Source organism: Erpetoichthys calabaricus, chromosome 12 (genome assembly GCF_900747795.2).
Source record: "Erpetoichthys calabaricus chromosome 12, fErpCal1.3, whole genome shotgun sequence".
Lineage (NCBI taxonomy): Eukaryota > Metazoa > Chordata > Cladistia > Polypteriformes > Polypteridae > Erpetoichthys > Erpetoichthys calabaricus.
The window spans coordinates 17,696,762-17,713,419 of NC_041405.2; the positions used below are offsets into that span (position 1 = coordinate 17,696,762).

Consider the following 16,658-nt stretch of genomic DNA (forward strand, 5'->3'; position numbering starts at 1 on the left):
GCTGAGACTGACAGGACTTCTTCATAGTACTGATGAGTATCACGTCTCCTGAACAAAGGATGGTTCTACAAGTCTCTTGATCATCCTTGTCTCAGTTACCAGGCAATGCCGTAACAGCGTGGGTCATTGTGTCAGTAATTTGGAGATATGAGGGTGAGTTACCAGCACCATAACTGTTACCCTCCTGCTAAGGGAGAAACCCCTTAAAGAAAACATGAAGACCCAAAGGCAGTGAGGGGAACCACCAGGACCTCTGGCATTGGACTTGTCAGCTACTCAGATGGTATGAGATGGTTCAGTGTAAAGATAATCTACTTTTAACAGGAGAGATTAATAATATGAAGTGTGATTCCCTTGTTGTTCACAGCTAGCATTACCTTTTTGAACTTTTTTGACAATGATAGTAATAAACCGAGATGGACTCAGGTCAAGGAGAACACACAGTGACAAGGGTTGGAGCAAAAGAATGTTGTGTCATTTTATTTAACAAAACAGTGTCTAAATCAAATCATGTCCAGTGAAGTTAATCCAATAAATAAAAATGCATGTGAGGAAGATAAACTCAAGATATCCATCCATCCATTTTCCAACCCGTTGAATCCGAACACAGGGTCACGGGGGTCTGCTGGAGCCAATCCCAGCCAACACAGGGCACAAGGCAGGAACCAATCCCGGGCAGGGTGCCAACCCACCGCAGAACTCAAGATATAATGATTATAAATAATGAGTTTAAACCAAGGATAAAAAACAATTACAATTGCTTATATCTTTCTTGTCCAGGCCTCTCTCTCATCTTGCCCTGCTTACCCAACTTCTAGCATGCTCAGGTGTGGAGAAGACCCTGGAAAAGATGGTCCTCTCATGAGTCCCGTGCTGGCCACTATCCCTCGATGTTGAGTCCAGCTCTGCCTACCCTGAGCACATCTCACCATCCACAGGATCCCTAGGAGCCCCACGATTGCACCGGCACTCCACTGTACAGTAGAACTGATGAAGACCTCCACTGAGCACCACGTCTTACACAGAACCATTGCATGGTTCCCCAAACTGCTTCTCTCCTCTTCTGTACAGTGACACCAACTCAATTCTGCTCTCTGTTCTCTTCGTCGTACTTCCTCAATTTTCTCATTCTCTTTTCTTTCTTTCATTTTCTATGAAGTGATTGCATTGTATTTTCACTTCAAACTATCAATTTTTGAAACAGAGAATCTGAACATGCATGGAGTAACTTTGTATGACACGTCTTCTGTTAAAACTCGCTTTCCGTGAAATATGCAAACTAGTGGTGAAAAGTGACTAACTGAATTTATTGTCATTACTGTGCTTGAGTAGATTGAATAGATAATGGCACTTTTTAAATTGTAGCTGTATTTTTTGAATGCAAATACTTTTACTCTTTAAAAAGTGTATTATTGTATAATGGGTCCACATTGTTATATTTTAATGGCAGGTTGTAACAAAGTAAAATTGTTAGGCTGTGTTCCAAATCCACAGAGGTGACAGTGGCCATTTAATACAAACCAGAGAGCAAAAATGTTTGGGGTAGTAGGTCACCAACTGGTAGCAAGAAGTTTTTAATGAAATGGTGCAATGGCCGTGCAGTTTTCTCTGATGCAGGAAGTGAATGCATGTCAGTGTATCGCAGTTTAACGATCAAGAGTATTAACCAAGAACTGAGTGTGCACTGCAGAAGTTCCAATCTTAAATCGGGTCTGGAATGAAATTCAGTTTCTGCTGTGTATTGAGATACTTGTGCAATGGAGGACACAACAGAAGGTTTTCGGCACAGCAGTAGCAATGATGCTCTTCATAAACAAGCTACTGTATATCCCGGTCACATTTTGAACTTCTATTGGATCTTAAGGACAAAGACAAAGACTTCTTCATTATGCAGTGTAAGCTGTATCTCAGAAAACTGGGTATAAGGAGTCACCGGCATTGAAGACCTCCCCTGAGATCCACAAAAGTCCATGGAAGTAAGTTAATGCTTAAACTAGCAGTATGTTTCAAATAATATGGTAAAGTTATAAAAAAGTCATAGTTGGAGGTATTAGAAAATACTACAAATAAATTCTAATAATGACTTACTCCTGGAACAGAAGCAGTGTTCAGTTGTGCTAAAGAACAATACTTACAGTATATATGATTTAATATTCTGTAACTGAAGCCCTGGGGTTGAGTAAATACAGGATACAGGACACCTCTGCAAACTGATTTCCATCTCAGACGTCCATCTACCATAACAGACGAGGCCAACAGACCAACCTGCCTTGTTAATTCTAATATACAGGAAATGCTTTAACTTATTTTAAAAGCATTAACCTCAGTTTCCCCTCAGAATTAATAAAGTTTATGCAATTTAATTTAATCATAATCTTACAATTGGTCACTAAACATATTTGTGATGTGTCTTTGGTTCGATTCCTGTTCTGTTATGTGAATGTCAGGAACCCTCCATCCATCCATTATCCAACCCGCTATATCCAAACTACAGGGTCACAGGGGTCTGCTGGAGCCAATCCCAGCCAACACAGGGCGCAAGGCAGGAAACAAATACCGGGCAGGGCGCCAGCCCACTGCAGATGTGAGGAATCCTTTTATTAAAATAAAGTACCTGCATATCCTACATCTTAGACTTCATTAAAAAATATGAGGCACCGCCGAGAGTGGCAGCCTTTTCAGCAGCTCCGAGTATCTATCTATCTCTATCTCATTACCTAATGAATGATGAAATGTGTTAAATTCAGCAGCAGACATTTTGATTAGGAAAGTAAAGATATCTTAATTTTAAAATAAATAAACTGTGCAAAGCCTGATTATATGCCAAGAGGCAAACTAAAATTAAATGCAAATATAAGTCACAACAAGTCTAAAAATCCTATTTACTGCATTTCTTGTAAGATGTGTCCAGCCATCTAACAAGAAGACACACTAAGAACATTTCAGGGAGCACATCTGAGCCGTGATGATCAAAGACCTCACAAAGGCCAAATGTAGATCACTTCATATCCCCTGATCTCAGTCACACTGATTTCTCTGTTTGTGTTCTTATGCAGGACTTCAAAGACACTTTATAAGGAATAACAGAAGTTAAGCTCATTCTCAGCTCATGTCACAGATTTCTTCAGGTCTTACTGACCACCTAACTTTTTAATCCTTCCCTTCATTATTTCTAATGGCAGATTTTCATCAACTACTCCCACCTTGCACCTGTCCTGACTTTGTTCCCTCCTTCCCCTCCTGTATACATTACTTGCTCTTTCCTTTTTATTTGGACACCTGATGAAGGCCATACACCAGAAAGGTTTCATTTTTAGCCTTCGTTCATTTTCATTGTGGAAATAACTTTTAACCTTTTTTTCTTTGCTGACACAGCCCTTCACTGACTTCATTATACTGTATACAATACCTTCAATATGACTTTGGATAAATAAAATCAATTTTATTTATATGCATTTTCTGTTAATGCTTTCTAATTGTTGTGAACCAGGAGCTCTAAAGCAGAGAAGTCCAAAAAATTCCAAAAACACTCCCAGGTAGAGGGAGAGACACTGTCAAAATAGACACAGAAAGGGCGTTGAAGAGGTCAAAAACAAATCAATAAGGTTCAAAACATCGAGTTATTCAAATAATCAAAGCATAGAAATCACAGGTAAACTCACCACCTCCTAGCATGTTTGAAATGAACTGTCAGGAACTGAGGAAGACCCTCTGAATTTAGAGAGGCAGAGGACAGTTCCTGGTGACATTGGCAGGTACCTCCGCCTCTTGGGGGACCACCCACAAAATACATTTAAAATAGCCATGGTATTGAAACATAAACACAAGCAATGGCAAATAAACACAAATTAAATCAATACATTCAAAAGAATCAAAAATAAACAAAGACAACATAAAACATGAATTTGAACCCCAGCCAGGGGAGAAACCTGGCTGAGATATAACACCAATACACAGAATGGATATTTGAGAATATTTACTTCTTCTTCTTTCAGCTGATCCCGTTAGGGGTCGCCACAGCAGATCATTTTCTACCATATCTTTCTGTCCTCTGTATCTTGCTCCGTTACACCCATCACTTGCATGTCCTCTCTCACCACATCCATAAACCTTCTCTTAGGCCTTCCTCTTTTTTTCTTGCCTGGCAGCTCTGTCCTTAGAATCTTTCTCCCAATATGCCCAGCATCTCTCCTCTGCACATGTCCAAACCAACACAATCTAGCCTCTCTGACTTTGTCTCCCAACCATCCAACTTGAACTGACCCTCTAATGTTCTCATTTCTAATCCTGTCCATCCTCGTCACACCCAATGCAAATCTTAGCATCTTTAACTCTGCTACCTCCAACTCTGTCTCCTGGTTTCTGGTCAGTGACACCGTCTCCAACCCATATAACATAGCTGGTCTCACTAGCGTCCTGTAGACCTTCCCTTTCATTTTTGCTGATATCCATCTGTCACCCATCACTCCTGACACTCTTCTCCACCCATTCTACCCTGCCTGCACTCTCTTTTTCACCTCTCTTCCACAATCCCCATGACTCTGCACTGTTGATCCCAAGTATTTAAACTCCTCCACCTTCTCCAACTCTACTCCTTGCATCCTCACCATTTCACTGACCTCCCTCTCATTTACACACATGTATTCTGTCTTGTTCTTACTGACCTTCATTCCTCTCCTCTCTAGAGCATATCTCCACCTCTCCAGGGTCTCCTCAACTTGCTCCCTACTATCGCTACAAATCACAATGTCATCAGCAAACATCATAGTCCACGGAGAATCCTGTCTAATCTCATCTGTCAACCTGTCCATCACCATTGCAATAAGAAAGGGCTCAGAGCTGATCCCTGATGTAATCCCACCTCCACCTTGGATGCATCTGTCACTCCTACCGCAGACCTCACCAAGGTCACACTTCCCTCGTACATATCCTGTACAACTCTTACATGCTTCTCTGCCACTCCCAACTTCCTCATACAATACCACAGCTCATCTCGAGGCACCCTGTCATATGCTTCCTCCATGTCCGCAAAGGCGCAATGCAACTCCTTCTGGTCTTCTCTATATTTCTCCATCAACACCCTCAGAGCAAACATTGCATCTATGGTGCTCTTTCTTGGCATGAAACCATACTGCTGCTCACTAATCACCACCTCACTTCTTAACCAAGCTTCCACTACTCTTTCCCATAACTTCATGCTGTGGCTTATCAATTTTATCCCCCTGTAGTTACTACAGTCCTGAACATCCCCCTTATTCTTAAATATTGGCACCAGTACACTTCTTCTCCACTCCTCAGGCATCCTCCCACTTTCCAAGATTCCATTAAACAATCTGGTTAAAAAACTCCACTGCCATCACCCCTAAACACCTCCATGCTTCCACGGGTATATCATCTGGACCAACGGCCTTTCCATTCTTCATCCTCTTCATAGCTGTCCTTACTTCCTCCTTGCTAATCCGTTGCACTTCCTGATTCACTATGTACACATCATCCAACCTCTTCTCTCTCTCGTTCTCTTCATTCATCAGCCTCTCAAAGTACTCTTTCCATCTGCTCAACACATTCTCCTCACTTGTGAGTACATTTCCATCGTTATCCTTTATCACCCTAACCTGCTACACATCTTTCCCAGCTCGGTCCCTCTGTCTAGCCCACTGGTCCTTTTCTCCCTCCTTAGTGTCCAACCTCTCATACAACTCATCATACGCCTTTTCTTTAGCCTTCGCCACCTCTCTCTTCACCTTGCGCCTTATCTCCTTGTACTCTTTTCTACATTCTGCATCTTTCTGACTATCCCACTTCTTTTTTGCTATCCTCTTCCTCTGTATACTCTCCTGTACTTTCCCATTCCACCACCAGGTTTCCTTTTCCTCCTTCCTCTGTCCAGATGTCACGCCAAACACCCTTCTTGCTGTCACCCTTACTACTTCTCCTATAATTTCCCAACTGTCTGGTAACTCTTCACTGCCACCCAGTGCCTGTCTTACCTTCTCCCTAAACTCAACATTGCAGTCTTTCTTTTTCAACTTCCACCATTTAATCCTTGATTCTGCCCTCACTGTCTTCCTCTTCTTGATCTCCAACTTTATCCTACAGACCACCATTCTATGCTGCTTAACTACACTTTCCCCTGCCACTACTTTGCAGTCTTCAATCTCCTTCTGATTGACTCTTCTGCATAGAATGTAATTTACCTGTGTGCATCTTCCTCCACTCTTGTACGTAACCCTTTGTTCCTCCCTCTTCTTAAAGTACATATTCACCACAGCCATGTCCATCCTTTTGGCAAAATTCATTATCCTCTGACCTTCTTCATTCCTCTCCTTGACACCATACCTACCCATCACCTCCTCATCTCCTTTGTTCCCTTCGCCAACATGTCCATTGAAATCCACTCCAATCACCACTTTCGGTCCCTTATGTACACTGTTCATCACTTCATCCAACTCAATCCAGAAATCTTCCTTCTCATGCATTGCACACCCAACTTGCGGTGCATATGCACTAAGAACATTCATCATCACACTTCCAATTTCCAGCTTCATAATCATTACGCTGTCTGACACTCTTTTCATCTCCAAAACACTCTTGACATACTGTTCCTTCAGGATAACTCCTACTCCATTTCTCCTCCTATCCACACCATGATAGAACAATTTGAATCCACCTCCGATCCACCTGGCCTTACTCCTCTTCCATTTAGTCTCTTGCACACACAATATATCAACCTTCCTCCTCTCCATCATATCTGCTAACTCTCTCCCCTTACCAGTCATATTGCCAACATTCAAAGTTCCTACCCTCAGTTCCACTCTCTTTACCTTCCTCCTCTCCTCCTGCCTCCGGACACGTCTCCCTCCTCTTCTTCTTCTTCGGCCAACAGTAGCCCAGTTTCCGCCAGCACCTTGTTGGCTAACAGTACTGGTGGTGGTTGTTGTTAACCCGGGGCTCATCTGATCCGGTATGGAAATTTGTATTGTTGTCCACATATTGATTTGGCAAAATTTTACACTGGATGCCATTCCTGACGTAACCCTCCCCATTTATCCAGGCTTGGGATAGGCACAAAGAAACAAACTGGTTTGTGCAAGTCCTGTGGCTGGGTTTGAGAATATTTACTAATTTAAGTAATTTTTTAAGTGACAAAATTGTACTTTTTTATTGTTCCTACTTTTAAAAAAAATTACTTAAATAGCTTCCATGTCAAATACTTTAATTTTACTTAAATAAACTTTCTACTTTATTTATTTTACTAAATTTTCCTTCTGCTAACCACTGTTCCATCCCAGTAATGCCCATTCATCTACCCATTCACTCATTTAACCCAGTTTACGGTTGCAGCATCATGAATGTATCCCTATTTGTGACGCCAGTCCATCTGCATCTGCATTTGTCAAGGATCTCCAGGTAGTTCCAAATTGTTCAAATGCAGCTGCCAGAAAGTCATTCCACCACTAGTGTGAATAAGGAAAAAGACTGATAATACACACAAAAACAGGGGAAAAGGGAAATGTCTAATCTGAAGTATGTACCTGCATAGGTTACATTTCTTAAGGTTTCTATCTTTGTGGATAGCACTATATAAAGGTAATGAATTATTATTATTTGCTTGATCTTCGGGCGGCACGGTGGCGCAGTGGGTAGCACTGCTGCCTCGTAGTTGGGAGACCTGGAGACCTGGGTTCGCTTCCCGGGTCCTCCCTGCGTGGAGTTTGCATGTTCTCCCCGTGTCTGCGTGGGTTTCCTCCGGGCGCTCCGGTTTCCTCCCACAGTCCAAAGACATGCAGGTTAGGTGGATTGGTGATTCTAAATTGGCCCTAGTGTGTGCTTGGTGTGTGGGTGTGTTTGTGTGTGTCCTGCGGTGGGTTGGCACCCTGCCTGGGATTGGTTCCTGCCTTGTGCCCTGTGTTGGCTGGGATTGGCTCCAGCAGACCCCCGTGACCCTGTGTTCGGATTCAGCGGGTTGGATAATGGATGGATGGATGCTTGATCTTCGTACATAACGTTGATAATGATCTGAAAACTCTGTGCTCTTCATGTTTATCTGTCTAACAGTTCATGTTTCATTCTAGATGTTTAATTTCAATCTAAGGGCTCCTTTGTTGTCACACAGAGCTATCATTAAGGACATTCCATTACCTTTAACACAAAGGGGGGTAAACTAAATCTTCTACTATCTATAGTATGTTATGGCTACATCATATTCAAGTTCAAAACTTAGCAAATTAAATGTTATATTAACATTAACTTAAAGGATTTGGCTCTTACACCATCAATGCTAATAACTATTGTCATCAACTGAGGAAACACACTGGTCACAGAGGAAATGTTGGGGCACCACACAGATAGCCTTTGTAGATATTTACAATGTCCACGAAGTAAACAGGCACTCAATGGTGCATCAAATAACAAAAAGTCAAAATCAGTGTGAACTAAAGAATAAGCAAGAGTGTTCTCTTAGGTAGGTCAATATTCAGGTGGGAGCTCCACTCTTCCTTCTGCTCTCTCTAGTATGAGACAAGCCATACTGAGAGTATCTCAGCTTTATCTCCATCCAGTGCTTACCTCCGATGAGCCCAGAAGTCGAACCTCGGACATGCATGTGTGACACTATCCATCTATTTTCAAATCTGAAGTCTGTCCCATCAGTATTGGATGGATGGAAGTGCCCACTCTGATTCCTGGATGGAATTTGTTCTTATTTAGTGTCCTTTTAAAACAGACGCAAGACTGCATCTATCAGTTTTTGTTTTTTTTTCATTCAGGAATGTTTCTAAACTGCTTTTACATTGTTTGACTGTAGTCAGTGACATCATTAGACCTGCAGGATCAGATTTCAGTTCCTGCCTTCAGAACTACAGAATGTGAAAGCAACTTGTCACTGCCACTGAAAATGAAGGTCTAAATGCAGTAGGTGCTTTTTAAATTCAATGGCTGAAGCAAAGATTTCAGTGTCTCCCGATCAGTTCATCTGCTCCGTGTGTCAAGACCGCCTGAAGGACCCGGTGACCACTGCCTGTGGACATAACTACTGTAGACAGTGCATTGAAGACTACTGGGATACAACTGAAATTTTCAAGTGCCCCCAGTGCAGGACGAACTTTGTCTTAAGGCCTGTTCTTCAAAGAAACACTGTTCTGGCTGAAGTGGTAGAGGAACTTAACAAGACAAACCCTGTTGATGTGCTCTGTGATGTGTGCATCGGCACTAAGGAGAGAGCTGTGAAGACCTGTCTGACCTGCAAGGCCTCCTTCTGTGAGACTCACATTGAACATCACAGGGTGTCTGAAGCCCTAAAGAAACACAAGCTGGAAATTCCTCTTCCTAATCTTAACAAGAAACTCTGTTCGAAGCACCAGAAGGCCTTGAAAGTCTACTGCAGGACTGACCAGACATGTATCTGCTATTTGTGTGCGGTGACTGAACACAAGAGCCATGACACGGTGACGCCAGATATGGAGAGAGCAGAGAGACAGGTAACATGGGGGCTTGGGTCTTTCTGAACTGTGTAGCTTGTGGGATTAAGCCCACCCTCTTGAAAGAAAGGACCAGTTTTAATTGTAATTAGTAATGAAACTCTTTTAAAGTGTCACTTTTTTTATGTCATAGTGTAATTGTTATTCAACATTCTGGGTGCAAATTCTGCATCAAGTTGTTTATGAGGAGGTTGCACATTTATCTCAAGCCTTGACACTTTTCCACTGTTACTCTGGTTTTCCTGCCACATCCTCAAAAAGAAGATGTTAGGTGGACTGCCCATTCAAATTGGCTTAGTGTGCTCGTCTGGGTCTTGTAATGACTGACTTCTCATGCCTAGGTGTGCCGAATGCCATCACAATAGCAACTTTCACCCACAACTATGAATTTTGTTAATTTGTATAGCAGGTGTTATAATTGGAAATACTGATGGGTTTATACCATTGGACAATGCAGGCCACCACTGACCATTCATTTATCTGGCTTTTCACAACAAAAAGCTTCAGGGTGTGGACAGCATCTGGCAAAGTACAAGAACCATAAGGTGCCAGTCCATCAGAGGACATACTCAAACTCATCACTACAACACCAGAGTTAATTAATTAAACTGACATACACATTTTGGGTTGAAGTATAAAACCCATGAAACACGTGGAGAACATATAGATTGTATACAGACAGTGATCTGAAATGGGGTCCTGCAGCCATAAGATAGCAGTCCTAGCCATAGCATCACCATGGTGCCCACCTTCTTTTAAATTTATCAGACTACTAATATTAAAGCACATACAGTATTTCATTAGTTTAAAATTCTCCATCAAATTTTCCATCTGTTTCATTTTTTTTCAAATTACCAGTGTTAACCAATTCTGCCGTATATTTATAATGAAACTAGCTGAGTATTCCAACTTCAGCCAGAAAATTTCATAAGACAGCAGGTGTACAAAGTTCTATGTAACTAAGTAAGCTCTTCTTAGAATACAATGTATGTAGTTTTTTTTTTTTCTTATACCACAGAGAGAATGTTCTGAGTATGGGTGTTAACTTTTACTAAAGTTGCCACAGGCTCAGGTAAGTCTTAAACAGGTGACAATTTGATTTTTCAGCTTTTGTAACACATTTCAGGTGGTATTTTCTGTGTGAATAGTAATTAGACCCATCATTGCAATTTTTCATCCAAGGCAGACATCTGTTTTGAGTTGCATGTTGGACACAGATATCTCTGTTTATATCAGTTTGTGGTGATTAATATTTACTAATAGCAGCTCTGGATTTCTGGATGTTTATGTGTGTATTTAACAATCACAAGTCTGCTCACTTTGAGATTTATTTGTGTGGATATGTCGCAACAACTCTGTTGCTTTTGGTAATTTTGGGTGTAAAATCTGGAGAAAAACTTTCGAAAATCATTCTGCACTTCGGTAAATTTACAACAGCCTCACACTTTCCTCCCTTCTGTCCAAAATTTACAAATACTTAAAATAACCTTTCTGATGTAATAATAATTCTAGATTGTTGGACATTGATCAGCATTACACACAACTGATCCCTGCAGTCCTTGTGTGTCTCCCCACAGGCCCAAGTGCAGACATTACGAAGAGATGTTAAGGAGAAAATACAGAATAAAAGGAAGACATTGGAGGAGGTGACAGTGATGGAGGCGCAAGTGAAGGTGAGTGTCAAAGAGTAAAACTACAAATGACTGGCAGAAGAGGAGTGCAGCATTACCCAGATTTCCTGATAAAGTTTTTTTTTCTTTTTAATGACAAGTTTATAATATTTGGAGAATCTGCTTTTTGTGTTTTTTGTAGGTTTTCCTTCTTGGCCCTCTTTTGGTCACAAGTTTGTTTTGTCCATTTGGCTTTGTTTGCTGTTTTTTTCCTCTGTCCTTCCATTCAAAATATTTCTGGACCAATCATTCCTTTATTGTTGAGTTATCATAACATACAGTATACAATATAAGTGTGAGTCTAAAGCAAAATGAGTGAATCATAGGCGCAAAATAAAATTAGTAACCTCAAAGCCCAATTCTCTGAGCTGACAAACACAGTTTAGTTATTAGTGGAGCAGCTGGGAAACGCGCAGCAGAATGTCACATTCGGTGATGAGGTCCTCTCACTTTAATTTTGGAACCAGGAATGTTATGGAGAAGGTTGTAATGGGTGTCTGGTGTTTCTGAATCAATATTTTAAAATTCTGATTAACAATTCAAAAATATTCTAATACCAAACTAAAAAGTATTTGTTCTTGTAAGTATGTGGGTGAAAACAAGAAAATAATTTAAAACAGACAACACAAACTGCAAGGCAGGGAAAAAATCCAAATGATAAAGCAGACAAAATAAATAATAATAATAATAATAATAATAATAATAATAAACACAAAAACATAATGCAAACATCAACAACATAAGGACATAAAAATAATAATAAAACATCATATCCAGTTTTGTCATTCGTATCGTTTGTGGGTTACAAAAGCAGGTTCACTTTCCAGTCTGTCTGTTGTGTTTGAAGGTTCTCAGGAACTAAAATTGATGATTCCATCCAACAGATTTTTAGAAGTTCAAGGATCCTTTATATATGAAAAATTATTTTTAAAAAACTGGTTAAGCGCAAACAGAGATGATTGTCAAGTTATGTCCTTAAGCACATCCAAAGATAATTTTTCTTTAGATGGTGTAGATTTTTTATCTTGGTTTTGAAACATGGAGAATTCATTTTATGTGTTCAATATGTATTTGGGCTTGTTGATTAATTTTTTATGTCGTGTTTAAGAAATGTTTTCTTATGGGTACTGCCATTTCTTAGTCGGGTTGTTTAAGGTGTGTAGTCCTGGACGTCACACTATGTGACAGGCACAGCTAAATTTAAACAGGCCTTGTGCCTAAATGTATCGTCCAACATGGTCGATATTTTCTCAGTCTCTTTTGCAAGTCTTTGTTTTCAGCCTACAGTTTATTAGCACTTACCCTCTGACTCTTTAACGTTCAATTTTTTGTCTTTCTATTTGGCCCTCACTTTCTCAGTAATAATGAGCTGGTTGGTGCCAGAGATGATTTTACAAAGATTAAGGAAACCCTCCAGTGCTTTGTGTAACTCTTGGGTAAGGAATGCGAAGGTCATTGTATTAAAATAATTGACACATATTCTACACTTAAGTCATGCTTGTACAAGGAGTGATTGTGCAAACTGAATTATTTATTTGTGATTTCTGTGTTATTTCATGTGTTACTATCGTTTGTATTTGTAATTTTTAATGACTTTTATAATCATTTTGTAATATAACTGGCTTTATTTGCATTGTTTTGAGAGTAAATTTGTCAATTTTATGTACTAAATAGAAATTACATTACAAGTTGGTGGATGTTAACTATGTCATAATATCGTATTAAGATGGCAGCAACCATTTGCTCTTGCTATGACTGATTTCCAGCGCTCATTCCGACTGTAGACTTGACAAACAACCTCCAGATCCGTTGAGCTAAATACATTTCTGGTTCTGTGTTTGTCACTGAGTTAACATCAATATGTGATTATGCTGGGAGAAATCAACAGTCTCTCCAAAGTGCATGTGAGTGAATCAGATTCTTTTGTTTTAATTAATTAGAGCACTGCAGAGAAAGAAGAACAGGAATATGAGGAGACATTCGATTTGTTGCTTCAGTCCATTAATGGACTGAGATCAAAAGTGATTTCTATGATTAAAGAACATGAGAAAACAGAAATGACAAAGGTTGTAGAGGTCAGAGACCAACTGGAGAAGGAGATCTGGAAGCTGGAAAGGAAAGATACTGAACTAGAAGTGATCTCACAGACAGGTGACGACATCTGCTTCTTGCAGGTAATATCACTGCTTCACTAAACTGAAATTTGACCAGGAGATCTGTTTTATAGACAAATATTTCTCACATTCATCTTCTTTTCACTGTCTTATTGCAGAATATCTGGTCTTTGTGTATACCTTCTATAAGTGAAAGCACACCCATCATTGTAGTAAAGGAGCATTTCTTATCGGAGACACTGAAGCAAAATCTGCTTAAGGTCAATGAAAGTCTGAAGAAGATCAAATGCTCAGAGTTTGTGAAAACCAGCAAGACAGGTAAGCTTGATTGGCTTTATATGTACTGAAGTGTTACGAAGAGTGAGCAATAGTAACCTCTTCACTGATACCCTTTGGTCCACAGCTATGAATGGTTGATCTTTTCTGGACTTACCTAGAGCTGTTTTGTCAATTGATTAATATTGTTAAACAAAAAAAAAGTAAAGCAGTATTTACAGAAACGTTCAAGAACATCACTGCATCATATCAACGCTTTTGCTCCAAAAATATCCAAAATAAAGTGTAATTGGAGAGAGGATGCAATGAGATGCCAGAGGCAGAACGGCAGTCTGTAAAGTTTTTATTCAGGGCTATCATTCTAGTGTATGTACTTTTGTTCACCTCTCTTTGAATTCTCTGTCAACATTTATATTTTCAAATAATTTGCCTTTCTTCTCTGAATTGAATGTTAGTTGGTAGCTTTAATTTTGAATATTACATCCTCTGGGGTGTTGCTCAACGTCAATTCTGAAATTAACTATACGATATCAAGTGCAAATTCCTCAAGGTTTATTTTATTTAATTTAATTGCAATATGCTTGCATTCCATATTAACACTATATGTTTTTAATGTTTTAACATGTTCCTCATTTTATTTTGTGTTAATTAATTGGAGATTATTTCATTACCATCAGTAATACCCAAAGGTCTTGTGATCATTAATTTCTAGCAGGTAATATCAATAATGAAGAGTAACATCAACATAAAAATCAGGAAAATAATTTGAATACTAGGCCTTCTAACTTTAAGCACAATATTAACCTAAATGGTATTTTACTTTAGATACTGTGTGAAAAAGAAAAGAATAGAAAAATGTATTCCATTAATCTTGTAACTCATATTACAAGAAAAAATATGCATTTCATACTCATCATATAAAAAGCAAATATAAAAAGGAGTCCCCTCTTTTCTTGCTGTGTTAGGCGTAATACTGTAGAGATGTAGAAAAGAAAATAAATTTTTGCCTGTAGGATAGAATATTTGTCTCTGACGATAAAACAGGAAATAAACTGTAATCTAATGCAGTGCTCCTTGACTGGTGTGTGGGCCGCGGCGACAATGCCAAGTGTGCTGAGGTGCAATGCTTCCAAAAGGAGTAAAAGCACAAGGTTTATGGTGGGCACTTATATCATGGGGTGACACTCATGAATGTGCTCAGTACTGCATATGTGTGACGTTTCCAGTGTGTATGTAATCCCTTCGCTGCCCTGTGTGTGCAGATGGGAAATCATTTGGCAGTGGTCACAGCTCTTAGCAGAATGCACAATTTGCAGAGTATAACTTTCTAACAAAGCAACGGTGTCAAGTAAAGTGATTCTCCGTCTAAAATCAAAACATTCATTTCCAGTTGCTCTAACAATGACAAACAACATTATCATTGGATTTTAAATCTAAATCTAAAATGCAGGCAATTGATGAGATCATCACATTTTCTGAAAAGTATTAGAAGTTAGCTACCATGTTACAAAATTAATTGCAGGTCGAGAAAAAAGCACATACCATTGGTGAAACACTAATTAAACCAGCCTGCATGGAAATTGTTCGATTAATGCTTGAGCCTAATGAAGTTATGGAAGTGAGCAAAGTGTTTTTGTCAGCTGATACTGTTAGAAGACGTATGGACAATATTTGGAGTGATATTCTGGAAACACTGATTTAAAAACAGAAAACAGCTGAGAAATTTTCACTTCAAATCAACAATTAAAAACAAGCAAAAATAATAGGTATTGTATGTTTTGTTGATGAGGACTGCATGAAAGAACAGTATTTATTTTGCAAAAAACTTATGAAGGAAATTTTTTCAAGCAACAGATAATTTCTTCAAAATTTATGGTATTCGATGGAGTAATTGCATTAGTGTTTGCATGGGTGGTGCTGCGGCAATGATGAGTAATAAAAAGGGCTTTGTCTCATGTATAAAATGACAAAATCCGGCAGTACAAATTACACATTACTGCATACATCGACAAGCACTGATGGTCATATTGGCCCACAATGTTTCTGATACCAATGTATGTTTCTGTTTTGTTGTCTAAACAGGGACTCCAGCGCACTACTTTGCCTGGGGACCTATGATGCTGTTAAGATGGCCCTGCTCAACATCATAAATAACATTTAAACAAGAGCCTTAAATTCATTAATTTTTAAATTCTCTCTGCAGAAATGGGATTGACATATCAATCCTTATTATTTTACACTTAAATACATTGGACAAAGTTCTGGAAAGATTATTTGAGCTTCACCATGAGGTTAGTCAATTTCTGTTCAAAACCTGCCCAAACTACACCAGCTCCTCGAAGATAATTACTGGATAGCCAAACTTGCACACATGGTTGACATTTTCGAGCACCTGAATAAACTGAATAAAAAATGCAAAGTCAGAATAAAAATTTATTTACATACTCCAACAACCTAAATGTGTTCAAACTGAAACTCAAACTTTGTCAAACAGAGTTACGAGGATCATTAAAATTGTACCAAGTGACCAGAAAGACAATGGTTGAAAACAAGGAGGTCTCATTGAATTTGGCTCAATAACATTTACCATTGCTACAATAGAAATTTGAGCAATAGTTTGACACAATTAATATGGAGCAATACAATTGGATTCAAAATCCTTTCGGAACTAATGCTGAATATTCTACAGACGCACTATCCCTTCAGATTAGAGAGGAATTTTTGGAATTGAGGAATAAGAGGATTCCAAAATTGTAGTTCACCAAAGTTCCATTGGATGTTTTCTGGATTGCAGTTAAGGAAGAATATCCTCAAATTTTCAACAAGGCTATTCCAGTTCTGCTCCCATTTTCTACAACGTATGTAATCGAACAAAGTTTTCCATCTCTAGTTTTAAAAATGATCAGCGGATATGCTTGAAAGACCTTGACCAAGAATTTCAAGTTGATCTGTCAAATATCTAGCCGAATATAAAAGTTCTGTGTTAATTAAAACAAGAGTATCACATTAATTTTAGTGAAAGTTAATAATAGTTATTATAAGTTGCAAGTTAAAAATGTTGGTAGCTGAGATTTTAAATTTATGAAATAAAACACAATAAATAAATGCAACTACTTTAT

The 16,658-nt window shown here is 39.0% G+C and overlaps 2 protein-coding genes and 1 long non-coding RNA gene across 6 annotated transcripts in view; 2 read left to right on the forward strand and 1 right to left on the reverse strand.

The window, feature by feature from the left end:
* The window catches only part of LOC114662319 (AF4/FMR2 family member 4-like), a 154,098-nt gene that overhangs the window by 56,707 nt on the left and 80,733 nt on the right, over positions 1-16,658 (forward strand). The gene's annotated exons all lie outside the window — the stretch shown is intronic.
* LOC114662964 (E3 ubiquitin/ISG15 ligase TRIM25-like) overlaps positions 8,805-16,658 on the forward strand; it is a 127,190-nt gene continuing 119,336 nt past the window's right edge. Inside the window, exons 1-3 of one of the 2 annotated variants that reach the window (XM_051934434.1) lie at positions 8,808-9,479; positions 11,057-11,152; positions 13,090-13,323. In XM_051934434.1, the coding sequence (XP_051790394.1) occupies positions 8,934-9,479; positions 11,057-11,152; positions 13,090-13,323 (876 nt within the window). In that variant the 5' untranslated portion in view covers positions 8,808-8,933. Of the gene's footprint in view, positions 9,480-11,056; positions 11,153-13,089; positions 13,324-16,658 lie in introns of both variants that reach the window. The other variant, XM_051934436.1, reaches the window with a different exon arrangement.
* Positions 8,898-16,658, reverse strand: part of LOC127529760 (uncharacterized) — a 97,031-nt gene continuing 89,270 nt past the window's right edge. The window contains exon 3 of the long non-coding RNA XR_007936360.1: positions 8,898-9,019. This is a non-coding gene — a long non-coding RNA (uncharacterized LOC127529760). The remainder of the gene's footprint in view (positions 9,020-16,658) is intronic.